This window comes from Centrocercus urophasianus, unplaced genomic scaffold (assembly GCF_019232065.1).
Source record: "Centrocercus urophasianus isolate 14NV4802_14NV808 unplaced genomic scaffold, USGS_Curo_1.0 seq_16, whole genome shotgun sequence".
In the NCBI taxonomy this organism is placed as follows: Eukaryota; Metazoa; Chordata; class Aves; order Galliformes; family Phasianidae; genus Centrocercus; species Centrocercus urophasianus.
In genome coordinates, this window is record NW_024884711.1 from 43453994 (window position 1) to 43478597 (window position 24604).

General features: G+C 44.7%; 1 protein-coding gene across 2 annotated transcripts in view; it reads left to right on the forward strand.

The window, feature by feature from the left end:
• The window catches only part of PLCD1 (phospholipase C delta 1), a 49672-nt gene that overhangs the window by 7395 nt on the left and 17673 nt on the right, over nucleotides 1-24604 (forward strand). The window contains exons 1-4 of one of the 2 annotated variants that reach the window (XM_042816745.1): nucleotides 1712-1941; nucleotides 6706-6870; nucleotides 16515-16743; nucleotides 21102-21231. In XM_042816745.1, coding sequence (XP_042672679.1) covers nucleotides 1842-1941; nucleotides 6706-6870; nucleotides 16515-16743; nucleotides 21102-21231 — 624 coding nt within the window. In that variant the 5' untranslated portion in view covers nucleotides 1712-1841. Of the gene's footprint in view, nucleotides 1-1711; nucleotides 1942-6705; nucleotides 6871-16514; nucleotides 16744-21101; nucleotides 21232-24604 lie in introns of those variants that run through there. The other variant, XM_042816746.1, reaches the window with a different exon arrangement.

Genomic DNA, 24604 nt, shown 5'->3' on the forward strand with positions numbered 1-24604 from the left:
ACAGTTTTGCCAAGGCAAGTACAGGAGATGACTCCATAATTAGATCAGTCTTCCCCAGTACAATGTGAAATATGGGAAGTGCTCAGGGACTGCTAGCTAATAAATATCTTCTAGCCATTACATCATGGTGCTCACCTCCCCGCCGAGGGCAAAGCCCCCAGCTCCCAGGGGAGAGCTGCTGATTGCAGCTTCAACATCCAGCCCCTGTGTGTGGAGAAGGCTCACAGGAGGCTGATGGTGTTTCCTCAGACACCTGCCAGCCTAGCTAATGTGTTCAGCATTGTCCCATCCATGAAACACCTTTATTCTCCTTTGCCTTCTCTGGCTGGTAGTTGCAATGTGTAAATAGGCTGTTACTGGTACTATTCCTCAAGGCCATGCAGTATCTCTGCCTTGTTCCCAATGAGTTTTACAGAACTCAGCAACTGAGTCTGTTGATGCCATTGTGTTGGTCACATCATCCATGCTGGTCTGAGTATTCATAGGGCTTGCCTCAAAATGCATGGAAAGGAGGGTGACTGGGGTGCCAGACACCTGAAATGAGAATCTGCTTCTAAAACCTAATACAAACTGCATTGAGGAACTTGGATCTCCAGCAGAGACAATGATGTGGTTTGCTGTTAAGTTTCTTGGGCAGATGCTGGTTCTGCAATAGGGAACAACCACTGCAGCTTGGCTCTGTTTCCCTGCGTTATCATCAGGGCAGCAGCACTGCAAAGGCAATGACAAAAAAAAAAAAAAAACCTGACAAGGTCTGTAAATGCATTCAGGATGGGAGAGCTTAGTAAGTACAGCTCTGCATTTCACTGCAGAAGGAGTCATGGTTAGGGAGGAGGTGGATTTTAGCCCCAGCCGTTGCTGGGCAATGGACAATGGTCATGAGAGCCAGTAAAGGAAGTTAAACTGGTCATAAGGAAAAAATTATTCACTATGAGAAGATCCAAGCTCTTGTGCAGGGGTTTAGTTTGGCTGTGGAGCTTCCATCCTAAGAGAAACCCAAAACTCACCTGGACAAGGTGTGAGCAGCCTGATCAGTATTTGGTGGTGACTCTGCTTTGAGTGGGTGGTTGAACTGGAGACCTGAAAGAGGTCCATTCCAGCCTGAATTATTCTCTGAATCTGTGTAATCAGTGACTTGTTAAAGCACTGCTGGGGGCTCATCCCTGTACCTGTAAATAGGAATTACAAGAATAAAACCACAGCTATGCTGAAAAGCAGGGTAAGTGACTCACTCAAGTCATGCAGGTAAACGGTGGCAGAGAGGAAATTCTCCAGAGCCTTAGGAAAATTCTCTTCTAAGTGGAAAAGGAAGAGCATTACAGCAGTCTCCAAGCAGCTTTTGGGCTACGTCTGCCTTGGCTAAAAGGTGTTTGCAGCTTCCTCTTCCCTATATGTCAGTGGGAACTGCACAGAGAGCTCTGCACAGAGAGAAAGGGTGGAGCCAGGCACTGGTGGGCATGCTGAGCCGAGGGGACTTTTGCACTGATTTGGAGCCCCAAGCAATATCTGGGACCCCTACAAACGATGCACAAAATCCCAGTGGTGGACGAATGCAGGAAAACTTGCTCCTTCTACTCAAGCAGCTGCCGGCAGACGCATGGGTGCAATTTTGCATCCAACACACGCGGCCGATGAGCAAGCGGGAGGAGACTTCCCACAGTCCCTCCTCCCAGCCGGACTCTGCCCTTCTCTGCCTCCCGCTGCCTCCTCTCCCTTCTTGGAGCCCTGTTTGACGACGCGCACGCCTGGGGCTCCTGGATGAGCAGGGATCCCTTCGGGGCCAACGGGGCCCCTCGTCCTTCCCAGCGCTCGGATCCTCTTTCCGAGCCGTACGCTGGACCATGCAGTGCATCCGGAGGCAGCCCAAGCGCAGCGTGTCCCAGGAGAACATCCTGCGGGAGCAGAGCCGTAGAGTGGCCGCGTTGAATGGCATCAGGCTGGGTAAGGGACACGTTGGCCAGACCCTCAGCACTTCCACATGCTGGCAGCCTCTTCGTTTCTGCCTCTTTTCCCTGCGCAGAAGCAGCGCTCCACCCTAAAGGCAATTCCAAGGTTATTTTTATACTCTTGAGGGTTTTTTTTTTTTCCCCTTTCTTTTGCCTGTAACCGCCTTCCAGATGTACAAACCGCTTTGTATGAGGCATCAAAGAAAGCGGGATCTCTCTGGCAAAGGGTGGGTTTGAACCTTTCTTGCTGGGCTTTGAGTTGTCGCTGGTGTGAGGATGGTGGTAGCCCCTTTCCTGCCTGATTTTAGGGCTTCTGGGTGGTGTGGAGCCACTCAGAGGTTTGCATTCACCAGATGAAAAGAGACAGGAAATCCAGGGAGTTTCATAACTCCTGTGGCTATGAACTCATGGCTGGTTCCTGCTTTCTGGAGGGGCAGCCCATGTTGATACAAGTTCTTGATTTACGTGGCTGCAGAGAGCAGGTGGAAATGGAAAACAGCCATTTTCCCACTGGAATTGTTGGAATCTAATCAAGCAGATGGGAGAGAGAAGCAGGAGGAGGAAACTTGCTTTATTGCAGTCGTAATTAATGTTATCGGATCAGCAGGTTTGAGAGTGAGCAACGCAGCACTACAGATTGTTGCTGTCACCTGTAAACAGCATCCTAACCATCTCCTTAGTGATGCTGGAGTCAGGCTGCTGCTGTGACAGCTGCTGTGTTGTTGTATTCTCCACTTGCTGTATACCTTAGATGCATTATGCCAACCTTAATGTTTTTGATCTCTTGGTGTCTACAGCTTCACAGTGCAGGACATAAGCTTCATGCTTGCTGCAGTGCTGAGCATGCCTAAGGCTTTCCTACCTTTGTCAGATGCAATTTTCCCTCTAAACTGTACCCTACACTGAGTATATTCTGTTTAGAAAATATGTGATTGATGTTGTTTGAGGACTGGGGCCTGACCCTTGAAACACATACTGCAATTTTCTGTGACAAGTGTGTATTTGGTATTTTGCAGGTTCTGAGCAAGATACAGCCCTGCCACATATTTCAGGCATGATTTGGACATTGATTTCAGTGTGGCAATTGTTTTTCTCCTGCCCTACATTGTTATATAATTGCAAACCAATATCCCTGTCCCGCTGCACAGTGTTTTTGGAAGCTTTAAATGACATGTGTATATGACAACTCTGGTTCCTTTCATACAGCAGTTTCCATTGCTGCGAGACAGAGTTCAGCAGAGCAAACCTCATCAGCTCCCTGGGGATATTTGGCAGAAATCCCCAGGGATTGTTTGGGCATAAAACCTGTTATGAAGGAAAGCTCTGCTGGGAAAATATGGGTTTTTTTTTAAATCTTTTCTGGAAAGCAATTCAAATGAACAACAGAGAGTAATGTCCCATTGACACTTCAGGGTGCATTTGTGGTCCTGTATCAGGAGATCAGAGGATGCTGTACTCCTCCTCTGACCTAGCAAAACATTGTTATCTGCCTTGTGGATAGAAATGAAGAAGCTCAGTGTCTTGACCAAGGCCATTTAAAGAATCTGTGACAGTGCTTAGGACCAGGTATAGGAGACGAGGCCCTCCCCTGGCCCACTTTCCAGGACAGTTTGGCTGTCTGAGATACTGTTTGACAAATACAGAGCCATCCTGAAGCAATGTGTTCTCACCCAGTTGACTTGGGTTGCTTGGCCCTCCTTCCCCTGGGCACACCACTGGGTGGTTCAATCCAACCTTTGGGTCAGCGTTGGCAGAGGTCAACCCAGGGTGACTGCTTTATATCTGAAGGGCCCTGGAAGACTTCCAGCCCCCGACATTAAAGGAACTGTTGTGCTCTTAGGCATTCATCTTACCCTCTTGTCCTTCCCTGGCCAACCCCAAGAACTTCCTTACTTTGAGGGTGACAGAGCTCTGGAACCACCTTCCCAGAAAGGTGATAGTCTCCTTCTCTGGAGATATTCAAGACCCACCTGGACACCTTCCCGTGTGTTGTACTGCAGGGAACTGCTTTAGCAAGGAGTTGGACAGGGGGTTTTCTAGAGGTACCTTCCAACCCCTACGACTTTGTGATTCTGTCACAGAGCCACCTTTTCTCCATCCCCTCCCTGGCTTCTCTTACTTCCTTCTCACTTGCACTCCATCTTGTACCTTACCTGTGTGAATCTAGCCTGAAGGAGACAAACCTGCCCTTGTTTTCTGCTAGTGGCCATGCAGATTTCCTTGTATGAGACCGATGAAGCTGTTTGCCAAGGTAGTATGACATGTGATACATACTGCATGCAGTTTCTGCGTAACAAAACATGTCACAGTTAAAATGGATTTCTCGTAACATGCTTATGCACTTAAGCACCCAAAGGAATTGGTGGTTTTCCTGCTTTCCTGTTCATGCTTACCCTAGGATGGCATGTCCTCCTCATGGTCCCACAAGGATGCCTTGCATGGTTGGGGTCTGAGGGAGGACAGAGTGAGTCTGGGAGCCAGAACAGAAATTTTGTAGGTGAATACATAGGAGGAACTTTGTTCCCTCTCCAGGAACCGTGAGGGCTACCATGACAATGTTAGCAAAGCCTATCCTAGAATCATTTGAGGTGGGACCTTTAAAGGACATCTAGTTCAACTCTCATGCGAGGAACGGAATCAGGTACAGCTCCATCAGATGCTCAAAGCCTGGTCCAGCCTGACCTTAAATGTCTCCAGGGATAGGAAATCCAACATCTCTCTGAGCAATCTGTTCGAATCTGTGACATCTCCTCCATCTCAGAGAGGAAGCCTGAACATTGCTGCTCAGGATACCAAGGCTTTGTGAGGCCTTTGTGGTGTCCTTCTTCTTGGCAGTCCGGCCTCTTGTAGACCCATGGGTATGTCTAAACCTCAGGAAACCCAAGAGGGGATTAATTAAGCAGGCACTTAATTACTGAGACAGCTAATTGAATGTAGAGGAGGCAAAGAGGCCACAGCAACCTTTCAAGGATCTCCAACTTCCACAATAGTGCTTTCAATTCTGGATGGCTCGGCTGGGCTCAGCCCCAGACCTGCTCCTTGGTGTTGGCAAACCCAATTGAAGTGGCCTGAGCTGCTCAAAGCTGTGCTGAGCACTGGACACCCTTATATTTATCGCTGTCAGAGTTGTCAGGCTCTTTCCCAGCCTGAAATACGCTCTTTAGGCCAAGCTGTTCTAACTAAAAACACACAACACTGCTTTTTGCTACAACCATTATGATCCACCTTGGTGCTCTGCAGCCCCAGGCACTTAGCTTTCGTGTATGAATTATCAGGAACTTGGGGTTAGGCAACTTGGGTCTCCTTCTAGGCTTGGTAGTTCAAGTAATGCTTGGTAGTTTATTTGTTTGCCTTGTTCAAATAGCAGCTATTCAGGGTAGTAATGTCTTCCAGAGAGGGGCAAAGACAGTGATATGGAAAAATGCCACACTGCAATGTAAACGTTATTGCATAAATCAGTTTACTTGGATTTCTATCCTGAGAGCATTGGGAAATTTCCTGTGATGGGAGTGTTGGGTGGCTGCAAGTGGCCAAATAGTTATTAATGAGAGTCTCATCTGCATTGTCATGATAAGGTTGGCAAAAGTCACGCTGAGTTGGGATGTGCTTGCTCAGTACTACAGAGTAAAAGCCTTTGATGCAATGACAGAGGTTTAATAGGCAAGGTGCCTATTACAGAAAGCCCAGGGTGTGTTCCTCATGCTTCATTCTCTTGCCCACCTCTGTCACTTCACCCACTCTTGATCTCTAATTAATGGCTTGTTTGAGGCACAGAATCTGCAAGGTATGTCGGTATGTGGAAGTCAGCTATTGCTGAGACCTTCAAAACCAGGCAGAATGGAAAATGTGTGTTTTCAAAGTCTCAGTAGATGACTGCTTCTCCTCTAGATATCAAATTGCCTTCCTGAATCTAGTCTAAGATCTAGCCATAGCCCAGAGTTAATCTCCAAAGTTACTGGGACCAGAAGGGGACTGCCTTTCAGAGAGGGAAGGGAGACATTGTGTGTATCCTGTTTCTGTGAAGGAAATTTGTTCAGAATAAAGCTGAAATCTCTTCAAAGGTCACAACAGTACTCCAGTTACAAGTTACACAACTTTCCTTCCTCTGCTTTTACTGCTGTATTGTTCTTTTTATTGCTTTTGCATGCTAATTGTATCTGCTGGGAAGAAGATATTTTATGCTTGTGAACCGCCTGAGAACAGGTTGCCCAAAGAGGCTGTGGATGCCCCATCCCTGCAGGCATTCAAGGCCAGGCTAGATGTGGCTCTGGGCAGCCTGGTCTGCTGGTTGGCAACCTGCACACAGAGGGGGTTGAAACTGGATGATCACTGTGGTCCTTTTCAACCCAGGCCATTCTATGATTCTATGATTCTGTGATTCTAGTTATACTTAAGTCTTCGGACTCAATCTGAGAAGTCTACAAGGCTACAGTCTCTTTTATGAACGTAGAATGTGACATGGCAGATTTCTGGGTCCCTCTACCCTGCTGTTCTCCCTAGAGCTGGCTGCACTGCAGGTGGTTTGTTTTTGTCTCTCACTATTGTTCCGTGGCAGTGAAAAGCCTATTTACATTATTATTGTATGTACAGAGGGTGGACCAGGCTCTGAGCACCCTGATCAAGCTGTAGGCGTCCCTGTTCATTGCACAGGAGTTGGACTAGCTGGCCTTTAAAGGTCCCTTCCCACTCAAATAATTCTGTCTCTATGACTGTTTCTTTTGCTTACTATTGTGGCATTACCACTACTGTTTCTCCCTAGGCTTGAAAGATGACAAGGACCTGAAGTTCCTCTTGAAAGGCAGCCAGCTGCTAAAAGTGAAGTCAAGCTCTTGGAGGAAGGAGCGGTTTTATAAGCTCCAGGAGGACTGCAAAACCATATGGCAGGAATCAAAGAAGATGCTGAGGTCTCCAGACTCACAGATCTGTAAGTAAAGTTCGTACCATCACAGGCATAGGGCACTGACTGCCTGGGGCCAACCAGGACCATTATGAACTAGAACCAGGGGTTCTTGGGGTAAACCAGAGCCAGGACCATTGCACAGTGAGCATAATGACATGGAACCGTGAGACCAGATCCTTCACACATCCTGTATCATACACTGAGTTACGCTCTGAACACACTAGACTCATACAGACTAGACTCATACACTGAGTCTGCTCTGAACACAGCTAGGAAGAATCAGGAATGTCAGGAATGGTCACATTTCCCAAGCTCATGAGCTACTGCTCAAAATTGTCATGGGCAGAACAACAGGAACCACAGGGGCTGTGCGACATGGCATGGTGTGACAATGGAAGTGCAGGGAAGGGCACACCAACAGCAGTTGGCACCCAGCTGTCCCACTGCTGTGTGGGATTATCACAATGGGACAGTTGGCTATACTGGGTTCAACAGCCCTGCCTGGCTTATTTCTTCCCCAAAGTACAAGTTCAGGTTACTCAGGTGTCTCTGTGGTTGTACTTGATTCTCTAATGCCCTAGTGCTCAGTGTGAGATATAGCTTGAGCATGCATGGCATGGTATGGTGCACTTTGGCAGTCAGTCTGGACAGCTCTTATCTTTGCACAGCCTTTGTGAATGCATTGTGCAGTGCAGGTCAGTAATTACGTCTCACGAGGAAACCACAGAGATGTGGAGATTCAAGAGCTGTCAAGAGATATCTTTGGGAAGGAAAACCTTTTCCCATCCTTATCTTGGGAAATCAAAATCTGCCCCCATTGCAGAAAGCCCGGATGTGACAGTCAGTAATTTATGGGCACAGGAAAGCCTATCTATACCAACATCACCCATCTTGGAGCCATAACTGGGACCAGGAGCTCCTGGTCATGATGTCAAAGTAGAATCCAGCAGGCTATCTATTTGTTTTGTTTTCCACCTCATTTGGTTTTTCTGACATATTGCTCTGTCCCTGATAATCACGGTCTGGTAAAGCCAAGAGGTAAATGAATAACATGTAACACATTTTATAGCATCTTGAAATGTGAAATACTCTCTGCACTATTTAAACAGTTGTTTTTGTAACAGTCACAACTAACTACGTGAAAAAAGAGTCTTCCAGATTGCACCCACAACCCACAGATGATAACGAGGAGTAAAGAAAGTAAAATATGTTTGGTTTACTACCAAACTCTTCTTAAGTGACCCTGGGCAGTTCATTCCCCACACATTTCCTTTTCATCTATCCGGCAATAAAAGGCTTTGGATTAGAAACCTAATCCTTACTGTGTGTCCTGAGCTCAGCTGAACTGCTTAGGTACCAATACATTAACCCATAATGACAACAATTAATGCAAAGGCCCTAGGGAACATTTGCTTGTAAGGAATGCCTGTGCTATTGAGCTCTGTCTCATATAAAAGCAAAGACCTTTCTCAGATTATGTCTTGCTACAAAACAAACAAGGGTGTGAATGGAGAAGAATGGAAACTTTGGAACTTTAATTTTTGTGCTCTGAGCCAGCAGTTTCCAAATTATAGAGTCTGAGAGCACCTTCAGCAGCTGTCCCAGTCCCATCCGATTCCCTAAAGTGAGTGGGTGGGATCCTTGTGCCATGGCTCCAGGGGCATTGAGGCTTGCTTGGAGAGGCTCTGGTTGATCCTATTCTTTCCATTGCTGATTATATATTGTGTTCCTCTTAGCTGTGTGTTGGGCACAGGCTGGGAGTGTGTCAATGTGGATGTGGATTTACACCAATCAAGATACACTTTGCTAACTGGGCACAGCTAGCATTGCCACACTTGGGGCAATCCCACATGCTTCTGAAGGGGCATGCACTTCCTGCTGGCAGTTGTGATGCAAGCTTATGGGAACACCGGAGGGCCACCTTGGAGTGCTTTCAAAAGCACTGTGGATATGCCTGAACCTGGCAGTGATCAGGAGAGATGAGCACTGGACTGATGCTCAGCCCCAGCCACAACCTCAAGACCATCTGTTTTCCCATTTCTTTCTCTGTTTGTCCTCTGAGACCTTCCATCCCCAAGTTATCAGTGTGACTGCTGTGTTTGAACTCGTTTCTTGGTCTTCTGATTTCACCTGATTTGTGTTTAGTTACAGAGGGGATTATCCCAGCTTCAAGCTGTGACCTCTGGCAGGTTCTATTGCTACAGCTGCCTTCACTTTTGGCTTGAGATTTGCAGGTGGTCAAAAGACAGAAGAAGAGTGCAGGATTGTTGATTTGATACTCAAAAGGCAGGGACTGCAAGGCGAGTCTCTCCAGAAGGTTACCCTTCCTTGTTAACAGACAGCAACCTTGCACTCCAGTGCAAAGCCTTTGTAAAACTGATGATAAGCTGCCTTTTTAGGAAGGAAAAAGAATGAGCAAAGTGGAAAATGGGAGATTTGAGCACCAGGTCTAATCTTATCTGCGGCAGAGCTCACAGCAGGAAGATGGAGGCACCTCAGAAGAGCAAAGTCTGGATAGGGTAAGGGTTATACTTTTGTGTTTGGTCAGTTTCCTGTTATTCCTGTTCCTATAATCAAGCAGAAAGGCTGTTTGTAAACCATTGTGTGGTGGTGCCTGTAGGAGATAAAACCAGGGATCTCTAGAGTTAGATTAAAAAAATCTCAGCTGAATGAATTTAAGAAAAACAGCAACATATCAGGGCAGGCACAGGCACAGATGTTGCCTGGATGAGATACGTGGTGTACAACCATTACCTTCCTCTGTTGTCTTTTATTTTAAACAACTGGAAATTCAGATTGGATGCTGTCTTGGTATCTCTGTTACCCACAGGGCCTTCCGGGGAATAGGCTGCCACTCCAGCATGGTTGCTACATAGATAGAACTGAATCCATTTATTCCGTATTATCTATAATTGGCTAATTTTCAGTATGTTCTATTTAGGCACAGGAGAGCCTCTAACAACAGAGTTCAAGTGGCAAAATTAGCAGTTTGGGGGCAATAGAAACGGCTTGCGCCTGGTGGCTTGTAGATGGCTGGTGCAATCAGTGCCAGATCCCTCCTGAACATCATTGCAGTGGGAGGGAAGGAAGCCATTGGGGGTAGAGGGGTTTGCATTCAAAGAGCAGCAACCCATCAGTAACGCTGTCTTGCTTAGCTTGGTCACATCATCAGGTCTCACCTCCATATGAGAAAGAACAAAATGCCATATGCTGCTTTCAGTGGAATCGATTGTTGGAACTCTTTTCCTAAACCAGCTGAAATCCCTACTGTGAGCTCCCTTGAGCCAGACTCGACTCCCTTTAAAAACTCTCTGAACTTGAGGATTTGTAGGGATGGTTGAAAACTTTCCAGTGAAACATCCTGATGAGCGCTTGGCGGAAAAACCAGAGAACTGAAAGGCACAGCAAAAAGGCTGAATGAGTGGGTATGATTCAGGGACGTTATAACAGGGCTCAGAAGGGGAAGGGGCTTTGCTGCCTCCTGCAACCGCTTTCTGTTTGTTGGAGGCTCAGAGAGGTGATGCTTCCCATGACAGCCATGAGCGACCGTCGCACGCTGCACAGGGGATGACTCACTGGGGGTGCTCTGTGAGTCACGAGCCGTGCAATCAAGAAACAAGTTTATGAGTTTTGGCTCAGATATTCCCATTTCTAGCCAGAATGCTATTTAGTGTTGTTGTTTTTTTGTGTTTTTTTTTTTTTGTGGTTGTTTTTTTTTTATTATTATTTCCCTCTGTTTTGGTTAAAGAAAAAATCAGGTTGGGAGCAAATTGCCTGGAGGTGTTTAAGGCCAGGTTGGATGGGGCAGTCTGATCTAGTGGCTGGCTGCCCTGCTTGTGGCAGGGGGTTGGAATCCAATGATCCTTCAGGTGCTTTCGAACCCAAGCCATTCTGTGATTCTATGACTCAATTTACAGAGGTGAGCTAAATTCAGTTGCACAGCTGTTTAAATGAAGATTGTAATATTGCATGAAGGCGTAAAATTGATATTTGGATCTGACAATTCACAGTATTAAAAATGCACTGAATTTGTTCCAGTCCTTCCCAGTTCCAGTTTTTATATGGCTTAAACACAGTACAATTTAAAAATATGTTTATAGCCTCCTACCAGTGTTTGTCAGAAAGCCTTTCCCTTCATTTTTGAGTTCCTGTGACATTTAGTAGCACCCTTAACGCACCACTTGACGAGCGTTCCATGCTGTTCTTGTGGATGGATGAACGATTCCCTCCATTTAATTAATTTCCTCACCTTGCCTTTAGGAGAACAGAAAGGATGTGATATTTCTGAGCTTACTCATGTCAAGAAGTGAAAAGTTTAAACTGTTCCCGTGGATCTGATAAGTGCCAAAAGCCAACAGAAACTCTCAGCAACCTGCATGCACGCAGCAGGCAGCTGGCTGCACCAGCAGCTTCCTCCTGGGGTTGGTTGGGTGCATTCTCTAGGTCTGATCATTGCTTCGTGCTCAGACACATATTTGTCCCTGGAAAAATATTTGCTGATGTGAATCTGTTATGCAAGGCAGCCATCAGCTGTGGAAACAAAACCGTCTGTCTGTGGGTCTCATTAGTTTTTATCAAAATCATTCAACCCATAAAACAAGTCGCTTTGATTGCAGAACTGCCTGTTGGTTTTTGTTTTTTTTTCCTAATTTAATTTAATTTTAAATCAGGCCACCACATGAGTTTCTGGGGCAGTTTTCAACATAGGCTGTCTTCTAGCAACTACTGACCTTATTCTCCACAGCATATGTTAAATGCAAAGGTGGAAGCGTTGAAAGCCTCCGATCCAAATTTAGTGGCACTGTAATGGCATGAGGAGTAGGAACTGGTTGCAAAAATAGTTTGCAGGGACCTGCTTGTGACGTCTGGAAGGAATGTAAATACAGATCACTCTATTTACATCAGCACCCCTAGCTGTGTTGGTTATACAGAAAGGCTGGGTTAAGACCTTTTATTAAAACATATTTCCAAACAACTTGTAACATCAGTTGTGCACTGTGTATTGTCAGTTGGTGACACAAACCAGCAATAAGAGCAGATCTCAAGTTAAACAATGTGCTCAGCAAGTCAGGGAGAGGGGAGAATGGATGAGGAGTCAGCAGTTGAGAGCTTGGGTAATTCAGGCATGGGGAGAAGAGTGGGCAATGTGGTCAGGGCTAAGAAGGCACAGAACAACAGGACCTGTGCTGAATCCTTATGTGAAAGCATCTATCAGTGGTAAGGGTACTGGATAACTTTGGTATTCCCAATCCAGGGAGCTAATTATAAAGGTCCTGATTCTACCACTAGCATCAGTCGCCAATGGTGAAGCTAAAAGCAACTACAGTGCTTTTTCTGGGGCAAAACTGGAGAGAGAAGCAGCATATCGTGCCAGTTTACCCCATGTGCTCACTGCAGCCACCCAGCAGTGCAGTCCTGGGGTCAGGACCTTTGTACGTTTTTGCAAGGTGCTGACCAGACGTGGCTGAGCTCTGGCTGGGCTTGGGCTGGAGGTCTGGTCTCTCTGCAGACAAGCAGTGTTGTGTGCAAATATGCAGAGAACTATGAACAGCTCAGTACATTTCTCATCTGACGGTAAACAGTAGTGACTTAGTGAGACAATTAAAGTGGGATACAGTAATTCAGTGTGACTGAATGCCACATTGCAGAGATCACTTGTTAATGAAAGGGAAGTAGGATACGGAAAGTGAAGGATATAAAGGGCCCCCAGAGTGACAAATATTGTCCCCCTCCTCTAACAAGTAACTCAAGGCCAGCTGTTTTGGCAGTTCCTCCAAGTGTCCATACACTGACCCTCATCTCTTTGTCAGCAAAAGTACAAGGAAAGAGAAGCAACTTGCTGTCCTTTTGCTTTGCATGCTTAGCTTGCAGGAGATGCGGCTTCAGTTCCTTACCCTTCTTTTCTGTAAAACTTTCGTCTTCTGTTCTTCCTTTTTCTGTATTGTTTGGGATTAACAACGTGTCTGTGCTCCCAGCACAGTCTTTCAGAGCAATGACTGGAGAAGAGATGGACATTGCCTCTGGAGCAGAAACCAGTGTTCAGGGTTCATCTCTCAGACTAATGCTGCAATCATACAGTGCCTTGTCATGCTTGTATGGCTCTTCAGCGTTTATATTTTTGGCTACCAAGTGGCCTGCTGTGCATACGTGTGGCCTTACGCATTCCCAAGACCTAGCATCTCTGGGTGCTGTTTGTAGGATGATGGCCCACAAATGGCCTAGCCTGCTGCATGGGTGCACGGGGCTGCAATCCTTGCTCTGAAATGGATTTGAGAGCACCTTATAGAAGATGGTGGGGCCAGCCCAGATCCTGGTGGGAGGGAGGAGAGGAGCCTTGCTTGCTCTGTAGGGGAGAAAATGGCTTTAGGGTCTGGGAGAGCATTTGGGTCAGGTGGAGACAGAGGTGAGGCTCCATGCTACTCATCTGTGTTGGACCTCACATCTCTGTGAGACAGAGAGGAGTGATTTCACCAGCTCCAGGGAATGTTGGTGTATGTTTGTGTGAAGAGGGAGCTGTGGCCATCAGCTGTTGTTTATCACATTGGCACCCGCAGCAGCCAGGAAGGCTGACCAGGATGTAACCTGTTGGACTCCGTGCTGGGAGGTCAGGAAGGACACCAGTTCCTTGTGTTGAGTCACAGGTTTTGGGCTTCACACAAACCACCTTTTCAGCAGACATAAACGCTCAGGAGAAGCAGATGCAAACTTTCCAAATTCTCTTCTTTTGGTGGTTACCTCCCCACTGTGGAGTGTTGGAAAGGATGGGGAGGTCACAGAAAGATGCATTTGATGGGTGTTTGCTGCAACTGCTCCTCTCCTGAAAAACACTTCTCTGTCCCTCAGTTATTTCTAATTTCTCCTTGGTTTGGGACTGCTTAAAATAGTGTGCTCACGGCCCAGGAGCAGCTGATAATGCATTCATGCAGGCTAAGATTTTCCAAAAAAGAGATAACATTTGCAGATGGCTTGGGGCTGACTCCTTTGGTTTTGGCTTTTATGTTGATAGACGAAAGCAGTACACAAGCCCAAACTGTGGAAAGCTTTAAAAAGTGTCCTCCCTGTTTGTTTGTTTGTTTTTAACAGTTCCTGCATTGGTAGCTTCTCTTGGCTCTTGTGTGAAGGCAGTAGGTACTGATCTTGTTCTTCAGGCTTCCTTGTACCTTTTCTGCATGAAAGAGCTTCATGCTCTGTATCATCCTCTCCCCAGTAATATACCCCATGGAGATTAAGGCAGCCCTTCCAGCTACAGGTTTTCAGTTTCTTTTCCCTCCCACACAGCTCTCTCTCTCTTTTTTTTTTTTTTTTTTTTTTTTTTTTTTTTTTCCAGTAGATTCACTTTGCCAGATAAAGGTTTCCAAAGAATACATTCTAAATTTCCAATATTTAACATCAGATTTTCTAGTCTTGGAAACACTAGATCATTGCCAGCCCAAAGTTTAGGGATTGATTGCACTAGCAGACTAGCTAGCCAGTCTGAAAGGACAATAACTTTTATGAGCCAAGCAGTGGTGAGCAGTTGGCAGGTGATGAGGAACAACAGGATGATTCCTCCACTTGCACTGCCTTAACCAAGAGAAACCAGAAGTGGAGGAGGATCACCTACTTATGGATTGTCTGCATGGCACACATCTGCATTTGAGATGCTCAGTCTGAGCTTCTTTTTTGGTCTAGGATCCACTGTAGCCACGAATTAAAGCTTTGATTCATCTCACCCTAAAAAGTTTGTTTCTTGATGGGACAAAACATTCGTGTTCCAAAAGTTTTTGTTTTTTTTCTTAGGGGAAAGGAGCCAAAGCTTTAGATATATTTTGACTGAATCCCATTGAACATGATAGCATCCCTTACAATAAAGGTGTAAGATGTACTGTGCTACCTGAGGTACACTTCCTGTCATTTTCCTGATGATTCCTGTCATTTGCCTGTTAATGAGCAAATTCACCAGCAAGGTTCTCCACTAGCAACCCAGCTGCAAGAGAATTGAAGCACTCTTCTCTGAAGATTATTTTAGCACTCAAAACCATAAGCTTTCACTCAACAGTAACTTGGCTAGATAATGTAATTCCACAGCAGCCCATCCCATCCCCTCCCATCTCATCCGAACACAGCCCAACTTAACTCTTTCCTCCTCTGCCCTCTGTCTGATCCACTGTTGGCCTTTACCAAGTGATAATAATAGACCACACAAAGATAATTGCTTATCATCAGGAAGGAACATTGCCAGTTCTAGGAGGGGTCTCAAGGCATGTTCTGGCATGGAAACCAAGTCAGCGAAGTGTTACGGAAGACGTTGGACCACCCCAACACATGGTTGGAATTTAAAGCAAATGTCAAGTGTTGGTTTTGGACTGTCACGAATTTTTGAATTGTTTGTAAGTCTATGGTATTTTTCTTACCTCGTCAGCTGAATATTGCTGTTTCTCCTTGAGGAGAAAAGGAGAATTTCAAATTCTAATGAGCATCTGATCAATTTTGTGTGGTCCCAGGGCAGACATGCTGTAACTGCACAGGGTGGACACTGAGCTGTTTATTTCTGCGGTGTTGACTTTGAGTGAACTGAGCACTGTGCCAGTGAAATGGCACCAATTTAAATGAAGGCTCAGGTAAAAGGGATTTGGGGTGTAAGCTTTTTTTTTTTTTTCAGCTGAGTAGTGACAATATTTTACATTCTCATACTGCTTTTCAACAAAGCTCAAAGACAAGCGCAAACAAGGTCAATCTCATACCTACATGACAAAGGAAATAGGTTTTACCCACAGTTAACGATTTGAGGTAGGAATAATTTTAAACCAACTTCTTTCAAATTCATTGAGAAGAGCAGTATAGGGTTGTCTCAGTTACTTCCTTTTGCTTCACACTGTGTCTTGAAGGTTTTGGGGGTGCACATGGTGAACCTGGTGTGACTTCAGGGCTCATCTGCATTATGTTATGGTCAGAGATGGGAATGGGGAGGAATGGGTTTGAAAGCCCATATTTTGCTTTCTTACAGCAAATAGGATCAAATTGACCTTTGGCAGAGGTGTGGATGTAGCACGGTTGACAGCAAACTGCCCTAAGTCTTTGATCTTTTTCTACCCAGTTTATACTAGTGTGGCTGAGAAGAGTATATAGGATTTTATGAGTTACCTTTTTATTTTTTGCAAATTGAAGAATGACCGTTTCAGTCCATGCCCTGCTTTTACTGAAGTCACTCCTCATTTTCCTGTGGACCTTTAGAATTCTTTGTTTCCAGTTCTGGAAGGAGAACAGCTGAAGGTTATTTGATAGATGGGGTGTGATCATGTTGGTCATGGTCCTAAGGTCTTTAGAGGCAAAGATAAGTCAGGGATGCTTCAAGGACTGGACCCAAAGTCTTGACAGTGACTGGTACCTCATCAACGTGATATTAGAGTATGGCACCCCTGCAAATTCTGCTTCTTTGTTAAATACATGTGAAAAGAACAAAGAGTTTTGATTTGTTTTTATGTTTCTCGCACATTTTGCTGCTTTTGATCTGAGGTTTCTTTAGCATTGAATTTGTGGAAGCTGGAAAAAAATCAAGAGAATCCTCCAGCTGTGGGAGGGAGAGGTTGCAGAAAAAGGAAAAAGAGTTATTTCTTAAAATCCATCACTAGGCAGAGATAAGGGTGAGCGAACCCCTGCCGACAGCAAGCTCTGTTTTCTTTCCACAGTCTCTATTGAAGATATTCGGGATGTGAGGTCAGGCCATAAAACAGAAGGTATGGAAAAATACGCCAAGGATGTACCAGAGTATCGCTGCTTTTCCATCATTTTCAAAGACCAGCGGAAAAACCTGGACCTCATTGCAAGTTCAGAGGATGATGCCAACCACTGGGTCTGCGGCCTTGGGAAAATCATAGCCCACAGCAACTCCATGAACCAGAAACAGAAACTCCAACAGTATCCTTTGCCTTGTAAAGCGATTAATTGCACACAAAGATGCACTTGTCTTTCTCTGTGGGTGGAGTCAGTCGTATAACCCAATTTTTTTTACTACTGGCCCTGGACACTGAGTTTTCTCTCATCATTTTACTGATTTTGTACCTAGGCAAACTCCTTGGTGTTGTTTTGTTGTTGTTTTTTTTTCCTGTTCACAGTGATAGATGCAAGAGTGGATTCAGGCTTCACAGAGCTCCTTAAGCAATGAATTGCTCCCTTCAGGGTGCTCCAGATAAAACAACCATTATTTTTTGTGTTCTTCAGGGGTCTGTTTCACTTGCACTGCAGTTAACTCCAGGACAGGCACTTTTTGGCAAGGCATGAAAGGCTCATACTGTTTATCATGTTTTGCAGTAATATAAGGCGAGGGAACTGATTCTTCTCTTCTGTCTGCCAAGTTTACTCCAGGGTAGCTCCACTGACTTGAGCGAAATTACCCCTTGTTTGCCTCAGCATGGGAGGAAGTTTTGCCTTGAAAGAGACTGCAGTTGCTTTAGGGACAGTTCAAGACAAGGAAGGGAAGGGGAAAGAAAGAAAGGGGAATGAAAAGAAAGGGAAGGGGGAAGAAAGGGAGGAAAAGAAAAGGAAAGGGAAAGAAAGGGAAGGGGTCAGTTGTATGAGGAGAATGAGTTAGTTAGAATGAGATCCTGTCTTTGCTCAATTCACAGGGAATTTTCCCCAGGGCTGAATTTCACTCAGTAAATTAATTGCATCCATATGAAAACAGTCTATCTGTAGGTGTAGTTTTTGCTCGGTTTTCTGCAGTTCCTGTGTGTCTGAGGCCCTGACTGTAACATATGAACCTGCTGGCTGATTTCACCCCGATTTGACAGAGCAGTGGTGGTTGTGAAATATTAAGCTGCCTTAAGCTACACAAAAACAGGCATCCAGCTATCAGAGAGGAAAACAGATAGCACTTGGCAGTGAGGGAAGGCTGTGTGAGCTTCATGCCTGGTTTGACATCAAAGAATCCGTGCAGACGAGGGGCGATGTGAAGTTGTCAGCAGGGGAAAATCACAACGCTGGAGACTGAGCAGGCACCAGGGGGCCTTTCCCTCAGCCAAGGCTTCCTTTGTGTGGGTTCCCTGCTAGGTAATAATGTAGTGATGATGAGGGAAATGGCACAGAAATGCTGAGCTTTCATCAGGCTTTACTCTTCTGCGGATTCTCTGAAGTATGAAGTTGTGGCACTGAGGGACATGGTTTGTAGGTATGCTAAGGATGGGTTGTTGGTTAGGCTTGATGACCTTTGTGGTCTTTTCCAACCTCAGTGATTCTGAGTTTAATAAGCGCCTGCACCACCAGAGTGCAGCTCGTTTGAAGGAGTCAGATTCCACTAATTCTGATATGAGCATGATGGTGTTCATGGTGGCAGGGTCACTTCCCTGGCAAGTTGAAATCTTGAAGCTTCGCTGTTGTTGGAAATGTTAGACTCTGTTGGTTTTCCTTCTGAATGTGAAAGATGCTTCCACTCCATGGTATATGGGGAAAATCTGGGCCACAGAAACCTGTCCCTGTTGCTGAAAAACTTCCCTGTAAGAAGAAATCAGATTGCTAAGGTGTGAGGGGGAAATAACAATAGCATTTGCAAGGGAAGAAAGCTGTAAATTTCCAGTGTGGAAAAGTACCTCTCTGACTCTGGAAAGCAGAATTGGAGCTAAATGGGGTTGGTAGGCAAGCCGTATTTCTGGAAGAGTAATTACTGTGTGGTCCTGGCTTCCAATCTGGGATTGTCTCAGGTCGTTTAACGTAACCTGGAATTACAGAACAGCATGATTTCTCATTTGAAATTTGATTATGTTTAATTAAAGCCTGAGATTTTAAATTTAGCCCATCTTCACTGGGTTTGCTTGGCAGCGTGGGTTTATTCATATCTTCCTTAAACCTCAGAAGTGTTCTCTGCATCTGTGAGCACAGAAGGGGAAGAGGCAGTGGAGAAGTGCTGCATCCCCTGCCTGTCCCCCATCCATCACTGCAGAACTGCTGTGCAGTGGATCTTTTCCACCCTTAGAAACCTTGCAAAGCGGATAAGGAATGAGTGAGATTTTGAAAACGAGTATTGAAAGCAAAGACTGTGATTGTTGCAGGTGGGGTTTGTTTGGCTTCCTTTAGAATGGAGGTGCCTGAATTTGTGTGTTATGTGTCCTTTCCAGTCCTATACACCTATAAGGTAAAACTTCTGCGTGCTTGAAGAGTATTTCTGATGTTCTTGTACATACAGTAGTGTTTTAGTAAGCCTCAGATTCAGCCCTCAACTAGTTGGCATAGGTTTTTTAGCAAATACTGCAGGTATGTGTGCACGGATGACTTTAGGCCAGAAAACACAGGGGGCTTTTCATTTGAGTGGTGTGGCACAGTCTGCTTCATTTCTGGGATTTGTATATGAGCTTTTCTTCTGGTTAGGAATAGCTTACCAGAAGTTCTGCAGCATTTCTTTTCAAGCACATTCTTGGGCTATCTGCCAGATCGTTTCAGTCATTCTTCTTTGGTTTCTCATAGAAAGCTGGTAGTCCTGAAGCTGGCAGATCCTTTAAAAACAAGAAGCAGCCTCTTTCTGGAGGCATACCAGAATGAGAACTCTTCTTCCTTGTCCCCCCATGCCCAAATAGACAATGGGAGGTGAAAGGAAGACCCACAACCAGGGCTGCAAAATTGTGTTTGTATCAGATAAGAAGAATTTCCTAGAGTTGTGCATCCCTTCTGTCTGTTATTTTAGGAAGTTTGTGAAGGGGAGCTGGAGTGCACGGGTTGGGTGGGAATGGCTGGGAATGGTGCTGTTGGCACCATGTTGTCATATGCTAAGCAGATGCTCTTTGAGCACAGCTGGTGGGGTGGATGGTGTTGTGCTCCCAGCAGAACATCCCAGGAAGAGCTCACATAGGAGCTTCATGATTCAAACTTGCTTTTCTGGGGAACTCTCCAAGCCAGAACCTGGTTCAGGGCCCTGGAATATCCTTGGGAGTCAGAGGAAATGTTACCTCTATTTTCATTTCCATGTGTACGAAAGAGGAATATTACCAGGCTAAGAGAGATGCAGTGTGAGGTCATTTAGCATATGCCAAGATTTTTAAAGACATAAAGCTCAACTTTCCAAGAGACCGACAGAACTACCAAATACTTTACACATATTTCCAAGTGTTTGGAAATATTTGAATGCAATGGTAGCTGTTAGTGAGTACCCTCTTTCAGAGCTATATCTACAGCCCCTATAGGCTGTCACTCATCACCTCATTTTGGAGATGATTTTGAAAGACCCGGATCAAATATTATGGCACTGTGTGCCCCAGCTGGTGTTTGCTACTTCTGAAGTTGATTTTGCTAAAATCCTTATTTATATCTTTTCTGGAATGAGTTTGGAGCAGTGCTTCCTATGAAAGCCATGGAAGGTTGGATTTATGGTGAACTAATTGTTATTTCAGTAATTTTTATGTAGAAAAATAGGATATTCTTCTGGATGGCCTTTGTTATTTGATTGTTAGAGCAAGTTAGAGAGATACAGTTGGCTTGATGGAAAAAGTTATTTTTTAATTTGTTTTTTTGTTTGTTAAAAACTCCAGGTTATCTCAACTACCTGACATTTTTCCAGGGGACTTAAAAAACCATGGCAGACCCAGTTCAAATTAACTGGTGTAACACTAAAAAAGCTGATTTTTTATGGTAACTGCTCCAGATTTGTAGATATACTGGAGTGTATATAAATGGAGCTCTTAGAAGCTATTGTCACAGCCACAGTACAATACAGACATAGACACTGTGTGTTTTACAAGGGAAAGCCAAGACTGTAAAGATTGGATTGGTTTCATTCACAACAAATTTCTTAAGACATCGAGGTAGAAATACCTGAAAAAATACAGAGGACTATTCATGTTTATTTCATAGAATCCCTGTGAAGTGTTCAGAGTGATACACTATCAAATTCTTAATGATCAGTTGCCCATACTTGGAGATCTTTTCATTCTCCTTTCTCCCATCTGGAGGATGCACTCTCTGCCACAAAAGAGAAATCGGGCTGTTTTGTGATGTGGTTGTGTCCAGAAACTCATGCAGGTTAAATAGAACTGATCTGGCCTTGGCCAGATGGTTGCAAGCTTTTCCCGGGTCATGATTGCTTGTTCTACAGAGCGCTTTGCTTCTGCCAAAGAATCGCTTTGCCCTTTCAGAGCAGAAGGTGAGATGATGCAAGCTGTTCATGGGAGCATGCTGATTTACAGCAGCAGGGAGAAGTGGTTCAGAATCTTTACAAGAGGTTTGTCTGCTGTGTAGAGGTGTGGTATTTAGACCTCGCTGACCTGGAGAGGTTTCCTTACATTATCCTGCAGTTGGATTCACACCTGCCTGCGGAAAGCTGATAAGAACAAAGACAACAAGATGAGCTTTAAAGAACTCAAGAACTTCCTGAAAGAAGTGAACATTGAAGTTGATGACTATCATGCCAAGGCAATTTTCCAGGTAACAAGAGCAAGCAGATTAGTAGTGGCTGTTGGCTGAGGTCAAGGTCTCCCACTGCTATCAGCATTGGGTGGAGACCTAAGCTAAAGTGAAGATACTCCTAGTATCTTTTCTTGTACCAAGAAAGTACTCTCAGCTTGCAGTGCTCAGCAGTTCCCACCAACAACTGGGTTAGGATAGCACAGTGCTTTTGATGAAGCTCTGTTAAGGTGTTCTTTCTTTACTATTGACACACAGTTTTACCTGGCCTCAGAAAAGGCAGAACACGGACATGGATAATGTGAGAAAAAGGAAAAGCCAAAGTGCAAGTGCACTGTAAGTCTCAGGAATTTGGGGAGTTAGGCATGCTGTAGCCATGTGTCAATGCCTAAGCCACCCAAATCAGTGTGGTGAAATTACGAACTCTGTACCATCTCAGAGCAGGTGGGTTTCCAGTGAGCTGTGTAAACAATGATAAAGTGTGAATTGGGGATGAAAAACAAAATGATGAAAGATATGTAACGTTACACCTTCACTTGGGCCAGCGTGGTTGCTCTGATAGGCCAAAGCACGTTCAATCCACTTGAATGTGCCCTTCTCATTTCTCTAGATCCAGCTATCTGGCTCAGCCTATCAGAAGATAGGGATGAAAATTTCTCTGCTGTTCTTAGTGTCTCTAAACAAGCCTTCCTCCTGAGATGAGAAAAAAACGCCTGGGTAAATTCCAAACTTCTGTCTCTTATCTGAAGCAGGATTTGAATTAATGGTGGGCAGTTTCAGAAATGTTTTTTCCTGATTAGTGGCAAACATGTGGGTGGTTGCAGGTACAGGCTGTATTCCTCCTGCTCCTTCCTGTAAGCAGATAAGGCCGGAGGTTGGCAAGGTCTCACTAGGACCTTTCCCCAAAGGAGGAACAAGTTTCCTAATCCTTGGTTTATGGAGCTGTCTGTCTCTTTGGTAACTCTGCAGGATCCCAGGTTGGATGGGGCCCTGGGCAGCCTGATCTAGTGGCTGGCAACTTTGCCCATGACAGGGAGTTGGAGCTTGCTGATCTTTAAGGTCTCTTCCAACCTAAGCCATCCTATGATATGGAGGAAGGTTCTCAGCAGATCTTGAAGAATTTCACCTTGCAAAATGGGCAAGATATAAAGCCCAGTGTGGCTGGCATATTCTGTGGTTTGTTCTCTACTTGGGAAGACCATGGAAGAATAGCAAAAAATCTGGAATTCCTCTGGTTGAGTTAGATATCTCCCACTGCAGGCACTTACGCTGGAAGTAGTCACCAGCACTTAACATTCCCTTTGCAATTGGCGTTCATCAAACCAATGTTGTAGACCAGGGTGTGATTCATCTCACTCTAAATGTGACACCTCATACACATCTTCTAACATGAAAGGTCTGAATCAGATGTGGCAGCAGTTAGAAGGGTGCAGGAGGATTGGAAACTTACCAAAGTTCAATTCTCTTTTTGCTTGAGGACTCCAAGCAGTAACTAAGCCTTCATTCATCCTATCTAAATGTAGGCAGCTAGTCAGAAGTACACTTATTAGACCTGTAATTGGTCTAAGCTTCCTGTATAGCCAGGGGAAAGAGAAGATGTTAATTAACCCTCTGAATTAACCTCCAAAAGGTTAATTCATATCTCTCGTGTGGTGAATTGCCTTTAAGAAGAGTCTGTCTCACTCTATTTGACCACTGAGTCCTTAAGCAATTGTGTTTTCATTTTACATTTCCCTTAAACTTAGATGGAACACGAGACGTTACAGCATATTAAAATGGTGATCTTTTCTGTCTTAGTGAGTTTTGCTCCATTTAGTCATGGGAAGGAAGGGCAACCAAGAGATTTAAGGGAGAGCTACAGGGCATGTTCTTACATTATTCTTGCTTTTTGCCACATAACTGTGTCGACATCTAGATTTTAGACACATCTAAGTGAGACATATGCTATGCAGCCAGAAACTCTGCAAAGCTCCTGTAATTGCTCACTTCATTCCAGTGCGTCTGAAAGCTTCTGTCTCTCTGTGGCAAACTGAAGTTCATTCAGGAATCATTGTTCATGATCCATACAAATAAGCTCAATCACAGCTTTTTGAATTGAAAATCTAATTTTGGAGCTCTTGTAGCCCAAGCAGAAGGAGCTCAGTTTTACACTGTGTATCTGATCCATCCTAGAATACAACTGTGATGCTCTTGTACTTTGTTCATTACAGCCTTTACTGGCAACAAATGAACAAACTTACTGAGATACATTAGCTATAATGACTTCCTAGGAGTCACATCATTATTTTCCACATGGTGTGTTAAAGAACATCTATCATTTACAGCATCCCTGCAGTCTCCATCAGTTTCCTTCCTTCTACTCCTTTTTTCAGCTGCTAAATATCACGCTCAGCTTAGCTTGAGATCTGCCAAAGCCACAGCACATGGAAGGCAGCAAGGAAAAGATGGTTCCAGAACAGCTCAAACTCATTTTCAAAGTGTCTGTAATATTGAACATTTCATAGATTGTTCTATCCCTGAGATGAGCCCATAGCTGTTAGCCAACAGATTCTGAAATCAGAACGAGTTGAACTTTTTGCCTCTTGATTCACTTTGTGAAACGCAACATGTCACGATCATTTTGCCTGGCTTTATATGCGTGCCTTAAACTGCCAGTGAAAGACTCTGGAGGAGGTACTGTGTGAGGACAAACAGTCTGTTATTATCATCTTGCTCGGACAACTGCCAAAGCCGCTATGGCCATCGCTGGGTTCATTGGAAGGGTTAGGCTGAGATTAGCATGGCGATTAGTTAAAATGAGATGCGCATTTTGCTCATAAAACCTGGGTCAATAGCTCTATCTCTGTGAGAGATCAAAGATCTATAGCAATTAAATTCCTCTGGTTTGACCAGTTGCTGTATTTCAGCTACATCCTAGTATCTGGTAGCAAGTTGTTCATTTCAAGGGTGAAATGAAATGCACAGCAACCTCTTCTGTGTGGTCTGGAGCACATGCTGCATGTCCAGTTGAGATCTGAAGGAGAGAAAATTTTAGGCCAAAAACCAAATAAGGCAACCACATCCTGCGAGCACTTCATATGCTGTTGGAGATTTGTCATCCATGGCAAAAGTTTGATTTTTCAGATGTGAGTGAAATGTAAGATGCGAGTGGGCTGTCTTACCAGTGCTGGGGGTCTGTTTGCTTGCTGTAGACACTGGGAGAAAGGGAATCATCATAATTACAAGGCATTAACTGGATGTGGTTTGACTGCTGCAATTTGCTGACAAGAACACTTTGAAGTAATATAACATTCCCTGCCATGATTCCCCTGAGATTAGCTCCTGCTTTCCATTCCAGCTTGTTTTGCTCAGCTATATTTACTGCAGAGGTTTACAAACCAGAGATAACAAAAAT